The sequence below is a fragment of the Martes martes genome (assembly GCF_963455335.1).
Source record: "Martes martes genome assembly, chromosome: 7".
NCBI lineage: Eukaryota > Metazoa > Chordata > Mammalia > Carnivora > Mustelidae > Martes > Martes martes.
In genome coordinates, this window is record NC_137894.1 from 43,745,131 (window position 1) to 43,762,535 (window position 17,405).

A 17,405-nucleotide genomic window follows, 5' to 3' on the forward strand; every position below is an offset into this window, starting at 1 on the left:
TTTCAGAAATTTATGCAAAGAATCGCACTCCAGTGGTTATGATCTCTTCTTTTCCCAAAATGGCCAGTGACATTTTCCCTCATGCTCCTCAATCTGCTGACAGACCGTTTGGGGTTAGAAATACATAGTCATTGTGTATCATGTTTCTTGTTTCTTAAGTCCTTTGTCGTACGCATTTCCTGACCTAATGGCAATGCTGCCCAAACTGGGCGTACTCACATTGTGACCACCAGATGTGGAAATCCTGCCCCAGGCTTGCCTGAGGACATCCTTGAAATGACAGCGTGTCTGTAAAGTGATCATGTGAGTGGGGAGTTCTGTTTTTGCTTTTCATAGTGATAACTGAGGGTTACAGTTAGGGTGCTGCCGGGGTACTTTTGGCTCTGCCAAACACTGGGTAGATGAATTTAATGTTGGCACATACCACCTTTTCAATTGCAGAGGTAAAATTTCCACCTCAGTGGTCAAGTGGATTATGTTTAGCTTTTTCTCAACTTTTTATATATGACAACAGTCTGACTCAGTCTATCTGCCATACACCCAAAGGCCGGAATTCTCTATCCACTGTATCCCTGTATTTACTTTAAAATAATCTGTATACACCTGCCATTTCTTTTTTTCGAAACCACACTGTAATGTGGGGCCTTATGAGTAGAAAGATGAGTTAAAAATATACAAAGTAGGGGCTCCTCGGTGGCTCAGTGGGTTAAAGCCTCTACTTCGGCTCAGGTCATGATCCCAGGGTCCTGGGATCCAGCTCCACATCTGGCTCTCTGCTCAGCAGGGAGCCTGCTTCCCCCTCTCTCTCTGCCTGCCTCTCTGCCCACTTGTGATCTCTGTCTGTCAAATAAATAAATAAAATCTTTTTAAAAAATATACAAAGCAGATTATTCACCAAGGCCACTTTTGCCCTTGTGTGTGTGTGTGTGTGGGAATTCACCTTGAGCCTCAGCTGAGCAGCTTTTAAAGTCCAATGAGCTCACTTTTATTAATGCAAGCTCTGTTGCCCTCTCCTGTTTTACAGCTGATTAGATTAATTGAATATGATTAATAAATTATAGTATGGCAGACTCAAAATTATCTGTGTTAATTAGGGACAGGGATAGCATGGAAAAATAAAATCTTCAGATGTCTTTCTTCTTGGCTTTGTTTCTGCAGATGCCACAAAGACACATCACGTGAAAGCAAGCTCATATTTCCTTATCCCTTTCTTTGTCTTCCCATACGTTCTTTTGCAGGTGACAGCAAATAAACTGGAACTGAAGAAATTAGGGAAAGAGGGACAGATTTGTCCAGTCTCCTTGGTAGATAATGGTTACAGTCTTTAGTCTCCATCTTTCAGATGGAGTATGTGATTTAGTTATTTGGTGTGCTCTTTAAAATACTTTTCCCCCCAGAGAAATGGCATATACTCATTTTACTTCTTTAATCTAGAATTTGAAGTCAAGTCATAGTGAGTACTACTTCAGCTATAGCATGTGGAATTTTTTTTTTTTTTTTTTTTTTTTTTTTTTTTTTTTTTTTTTCAAAATTACTGGGCGCCTGGGTGGCTCAGTGGGTTAAAGCCTCTGCCTTCAGCTCAGGTCACGATCCCAGAGTCCTGGGATCGAGTCCCACATCGGGCTCTCTGCCCAGCTGTGAGCCTGCTTCCCTTCCTCTCTCTCTGCCTGCCTCTCTGCCTACCTGTGATCTCTGTCTGTCAAATTAAATAAAATCTTTTAAAAAAAATTACTGAATGTTATAGACTTAGTTCATTTATATCTTGTTCCTTTTGTAATGTTATAACGTAAGTGCTTTCCAAGTTTCTTTATATGTTCACAATGACCAAGGGTTACTTTTAATATATTAAAATATAGTACTCTTAATATATATCTATATATACTTTAAAAATATTCCTTCATGGTGAAAAAGACTCAGCCTTCAGTGGCTACTCTAGCCTTGGGAAGTAAAGGGTGGGGATGTGGGAGGTATGTGTGTTATTTTCAAGAAAGTGTATACTCAGGGGTGCCTGAGTGGTTCAGTGGATTGAGCCTCCATCCGACTCTTGATCTCAGCTCAGGTTTTGATCTCACAGTCGTGAGTTTGAGTCCACACTGGGCTCCGTGCTGGGTAGGGAGCCTACTTAAAAAAAAGAAGAAGAAGAAGAAAAAGAAGAAATCACTCACTCTTCGGTATTCTGTAGTGGGAAATAAGGGTCATTGCCCTCCAGGACCCAAGATCAGGCTGGAGACTGCCAATGGTCTTCTGTATCTTACTTACATGCCTGTCATTTGGGGCAACCTCCTGCTTATGACCTGTTAAAAAACACATTTTGTATTGGTATCTTTGAAAAACTTGCCTGAGAAAGACAGGTGCTAACATTCAGTGATCCTTAATGCATTCCTCCAGGATTGGGAAAGAGTAGGCTATTTTGAAAGAAGTGGGTAAAGACAAACATAAGTGAATAATTCTTTTATTCAAGATTGAGGGCTACAGAGTGGAATCTGTGCAGTTAGTTTTCTTGCTCTGATGCCTGGGTCCTCTTTTTAGTTATTGGGGATGGGGGTGGAGAGCCTTGAATGGGGTGTTCCACTTTGAAGTTGGTTTAATAAAAACAAGCTGATAAAATATAATTTGAAATGTTTTTTGTCAATTTTAGGAAAATTATTTTATGTGGTACTGGATGATTCTCTGAGCCATTCAGGTATCAGGACAGATTTTTAGAAATGGTCTCTTGTCCATATTGTTTAGATTTTCTTTCCTCCTAACCCCAAATACTGGGATTTGGAAATAGGGAGCATGATGATCAAATGGGAAGTCTGAGGGTAGCATATTTTGATAGCCAACTCATTTTATGCTTTGATAGCGTTATCATTCTTTGTCTTTTTTAAAAAAAAAGATTATTTATTTATTTATTTGAGAAAGAGAGAAAGAGTATGAGCAGGAGGTAGAGGAGGAGGGAGAAAGAATCTCAAGCAGACTGTGTGCCGAGCCCAGAGCCTCCTGCAGGTTTTGATTCCATAGCTGTGAGATCATGACCTGAGCTGAAACCACGAGTCAGACGTTTAACTGACTGAGCCACCCAGGCGCCCCTCATTCTTTTGTATTTGAAAGCTAAAGTGGCAATAGCTGGGGGAAGAGGGAAACAAAAGAAAATATGATGGATTCTGTCCTTCATTAGTCCAGACTGCATCCTGTAGATCTGAAATGTGAGTAAGAGAAGATCTGGATTTACCAACCCAGTTGGTACTGGGTGTTGGTATCATTGTATTCTGTTAAAAGCCAACCCAAAGGGGCACCTGGGTGGCTCAGTGGGTTAAGCCTCTGCCTTCGGCTTAGGTCATGGTCCCAGGGTCCTGGGATCGAGCCCCGCGTCGGGCTCTCTGCTCAGCGGGGAGCCTGCTTCCCCCTCTCTCTGCCTGCCTCTCTGCCTACTTGTGACCTCTGTCAAATAAATTTAAAAAAAAAAAAAAAGAAAAAAAAAGCCAACCCAAAGAAGTAATAGGTGGCAGAATGTTTATCACTCTCTAAAGTAAGTAAACTGTCTTAAGTATGTAGAGGTGGATAGCCATTTATATATATATATATATAAAAGATAGCATAGTGGGCCCATGGAAGTCTTTACTTCCTTTGCATGTAAGGTTATAGTGCTGTGAACTTTAAACTTTGGTATTGCGAGGTAGTGTGTTTACAAATCTGGGTAATATAATCATTTGTAGAAGTTTTTCATTTTTGATTGGGAAAGACTATATTCTGTTCGTTCCATTTTTATTGATCTTTGTGTCATCCTTTTACTTGCTTATAACTCCCATTTGTTTGTTTTAACCTTACTCATTAGCAGTAGCTTATTATAATTACCCATCTGTCACCCTGGCTACAGTGAGCTGTAAATGCTGCTTAATTTTACTATACTTTTGTGGCACTGATGCTGGTTTTGATCAAAAAGGCTTTTTTGTTAACTAGACCCAGCACTGTGAGTTTGCAGTTATTTTTTTTACTTTATAATCTCAGATCACTTTCCTTTTATCTTGAGAACAATCAGTGGGAGAAGAAGGTGGGAAGGGGTGAGGTAGGTGTTGCAGGAAAGAGATTATGACTTTTGATGATTCTTCAGCCTGCTGTAATTTGGTATGGACGCTTACCCCCTTGCTCCCCCATTAAAAAAGAAAAGTTGGTTTGTATTAACTTGGTGAGGAAAATTACTAATTTTGCGTTTTGGACCAATATAAGCTGAAATCTTTTGTAAATAAGTGATTTGGAAATTTTCCTGAAAAATAATAAAATTATAGCTAAAGTTTATTTCAGCCCTAGTTGCTAACTGATATATTACATAGATAAAATCTTTTTTGTTTTTCTTCTTTTAAGAACTCATTCTCAAAGGGAAAAAAAATACATCGTTTGTTTTTAGTTAGTTGCACCACATAATGTTGTTACTTAGTTATATTATTTTTATGTATTATTTTCTTTTTAGCTTTCGTTTGCCTCCAAATGAATGGAAAATATTATACAGTCAATACTTGGAAAGATCTTAAGGATCAGTTTTATTGCATTTTTGGTGCAACATCATTGGAATGTAGTTGTAATTTTTTCCAGTGATAATTCCAGTGATTTGGCATTAGAGTTTTCCCACAGCAACAGTGTGTCAAATCAGGGATTTGCTTTTCTGTTTTCATTTTCTGAATAACCACCCTATTCCCTCACCCTTAAATGAAACAGACCTGACCCTGAGTTGTCAGAGACAAACAAGGAAATTCCAGGTTTAGGAAAGTGATAGTGACTCATACTGGAGGGGGTTGCCTGCTACAGAGGTACACTTTCTCAGAAACAGTGGCTGGAGCAGAGGAGATGCGGCTGCTTTCATTTGGGAGCAGTTTGGTTCTTGAGATGGTCATGAATTAATAATGGGGAAAGGAGTGGAAATCTCCAAGGCACTCTGAACTTTTATTTTTCAAGAAAGCTTAATTCATGTATTAGGCTCTTTATGAAAAGAGATTTTTTGAATGTAAAACATCTGTTCATTGAAAACCTCTAAAATCCACATTTTAACAACTTTAAGCACATTGCCACTTCCAGATTGAGTAACACTTAAAACACATTTCCTTTTGAAAATGCAAGATTTGCAAAAGGGACTTGTCATGCAGTCATTTGGCCATTCTCAAACGGTGAACTGAATGCTGGGTAATCTCTGCTGACCCCTTAATCAGATTTAAAATTCTTGTCCTTCCTAGGTGTTCCCGCATACTTCATCTGAATTGTAGCTGTGTTTTTGCACCTCATTTGCTATCTCCGGGTTGTTGTTGTTTTTTTTCCCCTCTTGATATTTTTGTAGTTCTAGCATTGAAAACTTTTTGTCATTCAACACATAGCTTATTTTAGCAGTTATCATTTGGTACATAATGAGTTGGTTTTTTACCCTTTTATTTCCCAAAGACATTTTGAGGGTTAATTAGATCTTTATAATTTAATCTATAAAGCCCTTTGAGACATTACTTAAAACTGTTCTTATCTGTACTGTTTTTGTATCTGCCACAGGTACATTTATGGCTCAAAGAAGTAAATTCTTCCTAATTTCTAAAATTAGTTTATGAGTTTATCTTTTGTTGGTATGATTAGATTGTATAGGTACAGGTGTCTTAACACCAAGAATGCCAAGAGGTGACTTTAATTCGGCAACAAGTAGAAACTTTTTTTTGTTTTAGATTTTATTTATTTGTCAAAGGCTCTCCACTGAGCAAGGAGCCCGATGAAGGCTGGGTCCCAGGGCCCTGGGATCATGACCTGAGCCAAAGGCATTAACCGATGCTTAACCAACAAAGACACCCAGGTGTCCTGACATGTAGAAACCTTTAAAACCAATGTAAAGATGTGTAGCTTTTTCTGTAGGAAGGAGTACTATGTGTCACTATTGATTTACACCATAAATGAGGTTTAAGTTGCTGCTTCCTATTCACAGAATGGAGGAACCAAAGAAATCTGAAAGCTTCTTTCTTCTTTTTGGTATAGTAGGTGTCTTTTTAAAAGGGCAGATTATATTCACAGACCACTCATTTAAAACTGTTGTTAAATGCCTTCAAAGCCTACTTTTAATGTTTTTTCTGCTAAACTTTAAACTTTCTGATTTTCAAAAAGGAAACCACATTATAAATTTGAATATAAACAAAACAAAAAATTAAATGGTTCTGAATATAGGCAGCAAAATTCGTACTTGGTGAACATGCTTTTATGAAATTACAGAATGAGTATTTACAAAAGAACAATGCCTTGAACTCCTCTCTTTCATTCTTTTCTTTATTTCTTTTTTTTTTTTTTTGGAGGGGGGGTGCGGGGGTGGGGGAGTGGAGGGTGGGGCCTGCAGTGGGAGATGGAGAGAGAGAATCTCAAGCAGGCTCCACCCCCAGCACAAAGCCGGAAGCAGGCGATCTCAGGACCCAGAGATCATGCCCTAGCTGAAATCAAGAGTCAGACACTTAACCGACTGAGCCACCCTGAGGCCCCGATCTAAGTTACATTTTTTTTTTTTTTAAGATTTTATTTATTTATTTGACAGACAGAGATCACAAGTAGGCAGAGAGGCAGGCAGAGAGAGAGGAGGAAGCAGGCTCCCTGCTGAGCAGAGAGCCTGAGGCGGGGCTCGATCCTAAGACCCTGGGATCATGACCTGAGCTGAAGGCAGAGGCTTTAACCCACTGAGCCACCCAGGCGCCCCCTAAGTTACATTCTTAACTTTATTTCTACTTCAACACATTTTCTCCAAGTCCTTTATTTTGGAAAAAAAAATATTTTGAGGCTTCAATCTGTGAAAAAATCTTTATTTTTTCCCATTTCAGTATGCTGTTTTTCTAATTAGAGATTTTAGCTAATTGTCCTAAAGTCAGGTACTCTAAAACCCATGTTTAAAAGTCCACATTTAAAAGTAAATCTCTGTGTTTAAAAGTCCACAAAAAAAAAAAAGCCTAAACAAAATGAAGTTGTCAAAGTTGCAAAATAGCAGTATCCATCTACACTGCATCTTCATCATTAATAATAAAAATCTCAAGTAAGGAAGTGAAGGTAGCATTTCTCTAAAGTAGATTTCAATATTTGGGACAGTTTTTTCTATTTCTGGAATACCTCTGACATGTAAATAGACCAGCCACATAACCCATATTCTCATAGCTTGGGATCACAGATGTTTCTAAATGTACTTTTGAAGCAAAGTACATTTTCCCCCTTTTAATTGTGAAAGTGCAGTGTTGGACTTCTGCTTCTTAAAGTGGGTCAGAGGGGATAGATACCCTGTGTTTTTTTGCTGTTGATGTATGGCACCATGAGTAATCCCAGCATTAGAATTTTGCATTGCTATCATTCATTGAAATGCTAAGTGTCCCAGAAATTTGGCTTTTTTCCCCCATGGATATCTTGGCTGCAGCCCAAGTGGACTTTTTATAAAAGCACTTGAGTGGAAACCAGGTGTGAAAGATGTCAGTAAAAGGTCTCTGCTGTTTCTCTCCCTGCCCTCCCCTCTCTGATTGTCCTGGGTCAGCCTACTTCACCAAGTAACCCAAGACTGTTCTGAGGTAGAAGAGAGAGCTCTGTGTGTTCTAAGCTACAGGACCCACTGGGCAAAAATGCATCCAGATCACTGCGAGCCTGACGGTCAGGATGACTAGCTGGCTCCAGAGTTGTTGAGGCCTGGAGCCCTTGTCCTTCTTCATACTCTTTCCATACTCCAGCACAAACCCAGAGCAACCTCCCTAGGCTCTGAAAACAGAAAAGGTTGTTAGTAAATAAACATCTGTTGGCTGACTAATTGACATCAATGTAAAATAATTTTGTCATTCTGTTCCCTCTCTGTGTTAAATTATATCTAATTTGTGGAATGAAAGGGGGCCCAGTACTGCTCATTCCAACCTCCTTTGCCCTACTAGGTCTGTTAACTATGGACGTGGATCAAGTTCAAAGGTTCCTTCCCTCTGTTCTGCAGGCCAGGCCCTCCCTTCTTGGCTGCTTCCAACTACATTGCTGGTTTCTGAGAAATATCTGATAAGCAATGCTTTAGGCGAGTGCTCACGCCATATCTCCCTAGAGCTTCGCTGCCAGGTCTCTACCGGCTCTTGTTAATGTGGGTCGCCCTGGACAATGCAGAGGCCTCAAGTACAACTTTACCTACTCCTCAGAGGTATGGGGCACAGCTCCCTACCCGCGTTCTGAGGGTGGAGGGAGGATATCCTCTTCCTTCTCCCACTGGAATGGAAAATCAGATCTCCTTTGTTCCTCTCCTAGAGTGCCACTCCCAGCAGTGACCAAATGTGTATTCTTTCATTATTCTTAGCCCAAACAGAACCTTCTTTTTCCTCCAGGCCAGGAAGGAAATGCCCCTGAACTCCCTGCATAAAATCGAAGTGGCCAACACTCCTTGCTACCCCAAGCCCCTAATCTGCCCCCTCACTTTCTGAACTTGATCCAGTCTTGCTATCGCCCACACCTGGTCACCAAGGGCTCACAGGCCCTCTGTATACTGAGCAGCATGGTATGGAGTAGTGCCTGCCACCCACTCCCTCCACCACTGCTAGCTCCCACCATGTTTTTAAAGTTGCCTTTCATGTCTAAATTTGGTTAGATTTTTCTGCTATCATGAATGAATATCTTCAGATATCACTTTTTTTCAAATAACTACTTATTGCTTCTTAAAAATTAGTAAGAATTTCAGGCGTACAGAGTATACCTACTATAAAATACTCCCACATTCAGATACCACCATGCAGTTTTAGAAATAATAAATGATTGAATTGAAGTCCCTCTGAACCTCTCTTTAATCGCCTCTTCTACCATTTCTTTTCAAAGGTAACAGCTATATGGATTTTGTTGGGTCATTCTCATATGTTTTTATACTTTAATTACACATGGATGTATATATAAATGATACGTTCTTTAGTTTTGGGTATTTCTGAAATTATATAGGAATGGTTTGACTCTGGGAAATTTTGCAGTTGGCTTTTTTCAGTTCATATTATGTTTTTAGATTCAATCATGTTGATACATGTGACTCTTGTTCACTGTTCCTGGATATCCCCTGTATACCAAGGTGTTCTCCCACTGGGGGCCATTCCCGTTGTTGCTAACCTTTTGCTATGGACCCTTAAGAGCAGGCCTCCCCCAGGGGGATGTGGACATTCTTGCACACGTCTCTTTGGAAGGCCTTTGGAAGGATCTTTAAATGACAAGTTTGATTTTAGACTCTTTTGAGTTAGTCTTTGTGAATCTGGGTAAGTTGCTGTGCCTCCCTGGCCTCAGTTTGCTTGGGCACACAGGGAGGACTAAACTAAAGAACCTCTAAGTTTCTTTCCAAGCCTAGAATTCTGTGATTCCTTTTTGGCTTCTCTGCCTCCTTACAGAGTATAGTATGTATCAGTGATGAGCAACTGCTTAGCATGAGAATCAGTTCAGGGAAAAAAAAACAAAAAACAAAAACTCTTGTGTGTCTGTGTGCTTGTATTTAAATTCAAAATGAAAATGACTTTGAGTCCCTTGGGAATGTTTTCTTACCATGTAGATTTCCTATTCTATAGACTAGATAAATATTAATGACAAAACTGGCACTGCTTTAAAGCCGTCAAGAAGTTAATGTTCGGGCTTATTCTAGTAAACATGGAAGCAGTGTTGGAGTCTTGTCTCCTGAGAGTAGATGTTGGGCTGTGTTGCCAGCTGGGCAGGCCGATGGATTGCTCATGAGTTGGGATGACTCAGGGTCGTCATTTTGAACATGAATTATCGTATTATGTGCTGCCAAGAAATGATGCTTTCTAAAAGACTGTTGAAATATGAAGGGCTTTTTTTTTACCCTAAGCGTAATGCCCTTCAGAAGCTATATTTTTGAGATCGTATGGTCTTTTTAAATTAAAAATCCTGCCAGAATGAGCTGTGGTTCTTGCTGCTGTTGATCTGACAGCCCCCTCCTTCTTTGCAGTCTCTGATCACCTGAGGCTAGGACACAGGCCAGTGCTTTGGAACTATAGTCTCAGGGACTCGCAGGCTGTGAAGATCATGGATTAGTGCAGAGATGTCGTGGCAACTACCTGGGTTGCTCATTGTCCTTTTTTCCCTTCATATTGTCTGTTAGTGGCTGAACGCTAGATGAAGTACTAGAGTTATTATCAAACCTGGTAACCTACACATCAGGGTGGTAGTGATAGCTGTTATGATTTTGTCCATTTCCTATAGCTATGAACACAAAATTTTACTAATTGATAGATTGGAGTATCATTCTAACAGATACTGTGATCAATTCAACAGCTTTTCCATTCTCTCCTATTTTTAGTCATCCTGTGGGTCAGGGAAGTGACCCAGCTGCAGGGATGAGTCTTGATCAATCTAAATTTAGGGAGGAGTTTAGCTTAATCCAATCTTGGTGACTGCCCGTGGCCGTGGCCGTGGTTGGTTCCGGAACTCAGCATTAGCCCCTAGAACCTGACGTTCTCATGGCTATAATTCTAGAAGTGAAACATGAAGGAAAGCTCGCTGGAGGCTTTGGGGAAACATTTCCTCACTTTGAAGTGAGAGGCACAGGAAGACGATCTCTTTTCTTCTCAGCATTGCTGTTGTGGTCAGGAACCGTTACCAGTCAGGGGATGAAACTGACACTCCCAAGAGGGCAGAGCCAAAGGAGGTACAGAGAAATGAGCCGGAACTACTGGACTGAGCCATCCCTGAACCTCAACTCTTCACTGGGCTTATTATATGAGTCAACAAATTACCTTAAGCTAGTTTGATTTGAGGTTTCTATTATTTGAAGCAGAGAGCATCCTAATTGATATAATTACATTACCGTGTTATGACTGGTTATTCTAATTCTGGAGTAGTCTCAGGAAGTTATCTTTACATTTTAAAGTGAATATTAATCCACCTGTTGTCTACTGCTGTTATTGTCAAACTAATTATAAGATCTTGATTTTCATATTGCAATAGATTTCTTAGCATCCTTACTATTGTTACTACAGTATGCTAAGAAAACTTTGAACTTTCGAGTTGTTCTTAGTTCTCCCCATACTTAGTAGAATGTGACCTTTACTTACTTATTACTTAGATGAGAGTATTTAACCTTTTATTATCTACTGTATATGTGTTTCTGTATGCAGTCAAACTATCAAAGAGAGGATGGACCCTTTGCTTGATTTGAGAGTAATTCAGAGCAGTATGTTAACAAAACCAAATAACACAGGATTAAGCCAGGACTTGTCGTGTCAGGGATGGACATGGCAAAGGAAAGAGCTGAGGGAGGAAGTGGGGGAGGACCCATGGGTGGAGTGGCATCCACAGGGAAGGCTGCTGCATGAGGTGGCCAGGCATGTGCAGAGGGGTGGGGGGCAGTTGGAGAGAGTCTCTGAGGGTGGCACGGTCAGGAGAGCAGTGCCTCTGAAAAGCTGTATTGCCAGGCAGAGGAAAATGACCCCACACCTTAATAGTGAGGTGCCATTACCGCAGAGATGGTTGACAGTTACCCTCACAGTGGCATGGAGGGGAGTTAGACCAGGGAGAGAGGCTGGCACTGAGTCCTGGGAAGCTGTTACCGTAATTCATGCGTCAGGTGACAAGAGCTATAGGATAATAGCATCTGAATATGTAATATCTTACATTTATATGGAATTTCAGAGTTCCCAGAGCACATTCAAACACATTATCTAATTAAGTCCCCTCACCCTTTTTTTCTGGATGAAGATACAGAGGTTCAGGGCAGTTAAGAACCTCCCAAAAGGTGTCAGTGACAGAATCCAGCCTATAGTCTAGATCTTTGGACTTTCAGGTCTACTGCTTTTCAATAATAATATAAATGACATTTTCCATTATTAGTGAAATTCTAGTTGTGCTAATTTGGCTCTGCTCTGTGCACTTGTCTATCAGCTGGCTCCTGACAGCAGTGTAAACAAAAGCTAAGTACCACTGGTCCCAACTCTTCTAAACACTGAACACCTCTGAATAGTGAAAAGATGGTGAAGTATTACAGATAATGGTAGAACCTCCTCAGATTACAGAAAGGTGATCTTCTAACAAATACAAAAAACAAAAGGCTGGGTGGGGAGAAAGTTTCCTAAATGTTTTAAATGAATGGAGAGTGACTGAGATTTTAGGGAGCCTCCAAGTGGCAGTCTTTTTTGGGTACTCTCAATATTTATATGTAGAAACATTGTAGTAACATAGCTGTTGAAGGCTTTTCTTCTCCTCCCAGCATAACTGCATTTAATGTTTAAGTCAATTTAGCAGATATGTAATTGACACGTTTTCTTGAAATGTCATGGAAACCGCTTTTAAGGGGTTCTGAACAGAATGCAAAAGAATGGAAAAATCTAAAAGCTGAGTGGCCAGATGATAAAGATTTAGCAAACTGCATCCGGGTTGTATTCATTAACTTGTCCTTTCAAAGAGTATCAGCTTATTCTTGATAAGTGTGGAGCATTCTGATATTTGTCAAGGACTTTGTGGTTCTTTGTAATTGAAATTTCTAATAAGTTTCGAACTACAATAGTGCAGGGTTGGGGGGGTGGATGTGTGAGAGAGGGTTGGACTTTTAACTGCCAGGGCCCCAAACATCTTTTACATGGTACCTGTCTGGCCCACCTGAGTGCTGCTTACAGGTTAGAATCACCTGGAGAGCTTTTTTTTTTTTTTTTTTTTTTTTTTTTTAATAACCTGGAGAGCTTTTAAAATTACCAATGCACAGAGCCTACCCCGCCTTTTTTTTTTCTTTCCTTTTTAAAGATTTTCGTTCTTTATTTGAGATAGAGGGAGCACATAAGCAGGGGGTAGAGGGGAGAAGAAGCAGGCTCTCTGTTGAGCAGGAAGCCCGATGTGGGTCTCAGTCCCAGGACCCTGAGATCATGACCTGAGCCAAAGGCAGATGTTTAACATGCTGAGCCACCCAGGTGCCCCAGATCCTACCCTTGACCAATGAAGTCAGAATCTCAGAATTTGGGGAAAGGAGCAGACCTAGTCATAAATAGTTTTTAAAGTTCTCCAGGTAATCCTATAGTTCATCTAGGGCTAAAAACCATTCTAGCTATTTCAGCTCCAGCCTGTAAGCAGCAGGAAATGTTTATAAATTGTACATAGGATACTTGGTAGCTGTATAAAATAAATATGTAGGTTTTCCAGTCCCTGAGCTAAATAGGCAGGTTTGGGGCCTTAGGGTTTTGTTTTTCTCCTTAGTCAGTTGTATGTCCTCAAAAACACATGGCAGGAGTTGGAGGAAGACATTCTAAAGAGTTCTCATGGCATTTTTTAGGGAAGACTGGGGCAGGAAGGGTAGGAATCATTGTTCATATGTATTTCAGGAAGCCGAGAATATGTTGTGTTCTCAGTCTATCTAAATTATGTAACTTCGAGGGATGTGATCCATTTGTATCAAAATAATGAGGCATATAATACATTGCATTTAACATGTGTGGGAATTCTTTGCAGAGTAATTAACATTCCTTTCTTCAGCCTGTATTCAGAGGAAACATACCATTCACACCCTCTCTGTGTTCACATTTTCCAGTGCGTTGGAGAGCTTTTTTTTTTTTTTTTCAATAGAAATCTTTGTCCTTTTACTAATAAGACTTGGATTATAGTTGGAGAAATTTAGCATTTCTTTTTCTTTTTCTGGCAGGAATTGATTTTAAAATCAGAACGATAGAACTAGATGGAAAGAAAATTAAGCTTCAGATATGGTAAGTAAAAAAAAAAATTATACAGAGTTTCTACCTTAATCGGAATGGAAAGTGGGAATTAAAATGTGAATTGTGGTAAGTTAGAGGTAACCTGTGAGAGCTAAAACATCTTTTCTTTACCAGAACAAAGGGGGAGTGGGTGAGTATTAAAAGGTATCTCCACCAAGAATGGGAAGGTAAGGAATGATCTTAAAACTGGAAGAGATCTGAGAACTCATTCTTCCCAGACACTAATTTTGTAGGAAGGAAAGAAAACCTAAGGAATGTACACACTTTTTCACTGTAGTTGTTGCAGCTTTGAAATCAGGTAAGGCAAAAATTGTCACATGGTAGGAATCCTATGCAGGTTCTTTTGAAGTACAGATCTAGATTCTAGGTTCTGCCTCTCAGCTGAGGGCTTGGACCAATTGCTTCCCTTTTTGGGTCCTGTTTTTCCTCATTGGTAAATTGGTTGGTGAGCCTGAAGACATCTGAGTTCCCCTGCAGATCTAACATTTTATTGTTTGCTTTCATGTTGCTTCTCTTTAAATTAAAAAAAAAAAATGAGGACCACTGAACCCATCTAATGTGTGATGATGACAGCAGTAGTCAAAGCTTAGAAATTCAGAGCAGCCTAGATTAAGAAGCAAGCAGGGCAAAATAGTAAAATAATATATATCAGCTTTTTCCTTAGGCCGTTCTTCTTCTTTGAGTCTCAGAACCAGGGTAGAACTAGAGCATCATGTTGAAATCCACTGGTCCTTCTTTAAAGAGGAAGAACCTAGGACTTAAGAGTGGTTAAGTCCATCTGAGGAATTCTGTCTGGGTCACTGATAAAGCTGAGACAACTCCCCAGATCTGGAGCATCGTGTCAGCTTTACATATCAGCCTAGGATAACAGTTCCCGGTATATTCATTGGGAAACATGGTGAAGGTTACCGCAGGTTGCCCTTTTCATCTATTGATATTTAGTAAGAGACCAAATATTTTAAAGATCTAAAGAAAAAGTCTAAGGGAGAAGCAAAGAGAATTTCTGACTGTATGCTGAACAGTCCTGACCATGAATGAGAACTGAATAAGAGTTGTTACTAGGAGCCTATGGGCAGTCAGCTAGCAGTCAGCTAATTAGAACTTAATATAATATCATAGCACTATTTATCAGTACTCTTAGCAGCAAAATAAGACTCCATTCAGTCTTCACGACCTGTATTTAGTATGGCAGGGGTTTCTCCTCTGTCCTCACTGCAGAGCTGATTCTAAATCTAGTAGCGTGTGAGACCAAAATATGGTTAGCTGGCTCCAAGATGCTTGGCTTCTGTTTTCCGCATGGTGTGTTTGCCATATACCAAGCAAGTGCTCTGGATGTCTAATCCTGATCAGTGAGAGAATGGCAAGAGAAGATGACTGTGGTGGGAAGCCTGGCCTTGCCCTAAACCGCTGAGACCGAGGATGCTTGAGGGCCATTAAAGGGGCTGAGCCATTTAATGGTTCAGTGGTAGACCATAGCCCAGCTGAGCCTGTTGCCTCTTCTACAGAATGAGGATGAGTGTCTTACTGCTACACTGGGCTATGGTGGGTATCACGTGAGCACAGACAAATGTATTTTCTAAGGTATAAATAAACATTAAGGTATTTATTAATGTTTTTAATTTGCTGTATTTCCCTTGGGCCTCCATCTCTTACTTGGGTTGGTATGCCAACGTGTATTTCCACAGATGCCTCTCTTTCCCCTGCAATTAAGTTGTACAATTTCATTTGCCTTAGTAGCACAGGGAGAGAATTAGTTCTGGTGGTGCATGGCAAATTTAGAAATACTGATTTTCCCAGATAGCAAGGAAATTTGACTCCCTTTATAGGGATCACTTCAAGCAAAGTATGAGAAATTTTGAATTTTTCAGAATGGATTTTAGGAGAATGCCACCAGCCAGAAAGCAAGAATACATGAATGTGTATATAATCTTGAGGTGTTGTTCGTATTTTAAAGTCTTCAGAAACATTGTCAGCCATTCTATGTGAAACTCCAGGCTCCCATTTAATCCTAGGCTCTACAGCTGACAAAGTTCTTGAGGAGATCCATTTTAGTGTGCTCTGCTGAGCAGAATTCACACAGTAGTAAGTGCAACCCAATTGCTTGCTTTGTACAGAAATCAGACTCTGTACAGAAATCAGAGAGCAAAATGCCTTAATCATTGGGTATTTACAAAAAGGATTATAACTACTTGCAGGGGTCCAAGAATTTAGAACTATTCTCTGTTCTCTCCCACGTGTGTTTGACTAATAGAACATGCCAGTTCCTAGCAGGGCCATGTATTTTCTCGTTGCTGCTTTTATCATCAAGGTCCAAGTTTCCCACCAAAGTCATTGTGAGCTCCTGACAGGCCTCTGTGGCCACCTCCGCCTCCAGCTCACAGACACACAGCATGCTCCCTATGCGGCTCGTTCCCCTTGCCCTTGAAACCACTGCCTTTGTGAGCCGCCCAGAATTCTCTCTACAGCTTAAGGTCTCTCCTCAGCAATGCTGGTGATAATTCTAAAACCACTTTCTCCTTTGTTTCAAATTTTAGGGACACAGCAGGTCAGGAAAGATTTCGAACCATCACAACGGCATACTATAGAGGAGCCATGGTGAGTGTGTTTAAGGGTTTTTGTAACTCTTCAGGTGAGAGTAAAACATGCATATTCATTTCTCAGGATTTTAGGATCCAAGCTACAGTCTAGCATAATGGGGGAGATAGGTTTGGGGATGTGAAAACAAGACATTTAAAGGGGGTTTTCTGTGTTCTCTGTTCAGTAACTGCATGCTTTGACATCGGTCTTCATAATATTCATCAGGTTATTAGTTTATAGATGTTTTAGAACTCCTCCACACATTCTGAGCAATTGCGTATCTTAGTGAAAGCTGGGAGACCAGTTAAAGGCAATGACGGTAATTCAGGCTAATAGACAAGAATGGGAATAAGACCGGGCTTAGGAGTTGAGGGGTCAGAATTAGGAGATAGTGTGGTTTTCGGGCCTATAACAGGTTTTAGTGACCCTGGCTGTGAGGAGGTAAGTCTCAGGGTCTGCTTGGACTGGCTGGCAGGGTTGTATCACCTTTATCAAAACAAGGTATAAGGAGGAAGATAGGATTTGGAGGGGACAGAGACAACCTTGTGTTTTACTTAGTTGAGTTTTTGGTGACCACACGGGACATTTGGGAGCTGCTATCTGGTCATTGGTTTCCAAAACACATCTGACCCTGTTCTCTTCGGCTTTGTCTTGTGCCGTTCTACCATTGGATCTATGCACTCTTACCAAGCTGCCTCTTTCACTCAGTCCAGTGGGTTCTGGGCCATTCTCGTCAGCAGGGTACTTGACAACATTTCTGCTGTGTGCCAGGCACTGTGGGCTTTCCCTCTTCACTGCAGCCTCAGCCCTATGGCCCAGTTCAAGTCTACTCAGACCTCAGCTCTTGGCTTTAATGTCATTTTTCTCAGGGAAGCCTTCCTGACCACTTCACCCTTCAGCCAGATTAGCCACATTTGTTCTCAAAATTCGCCATACTTCTTCATAGCAACTGTCAAAGTTGTAACTAATTGTGTAATTATTGGTTTATTGTTTTCTTTGCTAGCTGGCCATGAGAGGATGGGGCCTTGTCTATTTTGTCCCCTACTGTAACACAAAGTATAAGATCAGGTGCATAGTGGGGGCTCACTAAATATTTGTTGAATGGACAGACAGATGGGTAGATCTAGCACTTAATACAGGAGTGTGGTTTGGTGATAC

The 17,405-nt window shown here is 40.5% G+C and overlaps 1 protein-coding gene across 1 annotated transcript in view; it reads left to right on the forward strand.

Annotated features, from left to right (window-relative positions):
- RAB8B (RAB8B, member RAS oncogene family) overlaps positions 1–17,405 on the forward strand; it is a 58,676-nt gene that overhangs the window by 29,984 nt on the left and 11,287 nt on the right. Inside the window, exons 2-3 of the mRNA XM_080808997.1 lie at positions 13,601–13,661; positions 16,205–16,265. Coding sequence (XP_080665123.1) covers positions 13,601–13,661; positions 16,205–16,265 — 122 coding nt within the window. The remainder of the gene's footprint in view (positions 1–13,600; positions 13,662–16,204; positions 16,266–17,405) is intronic.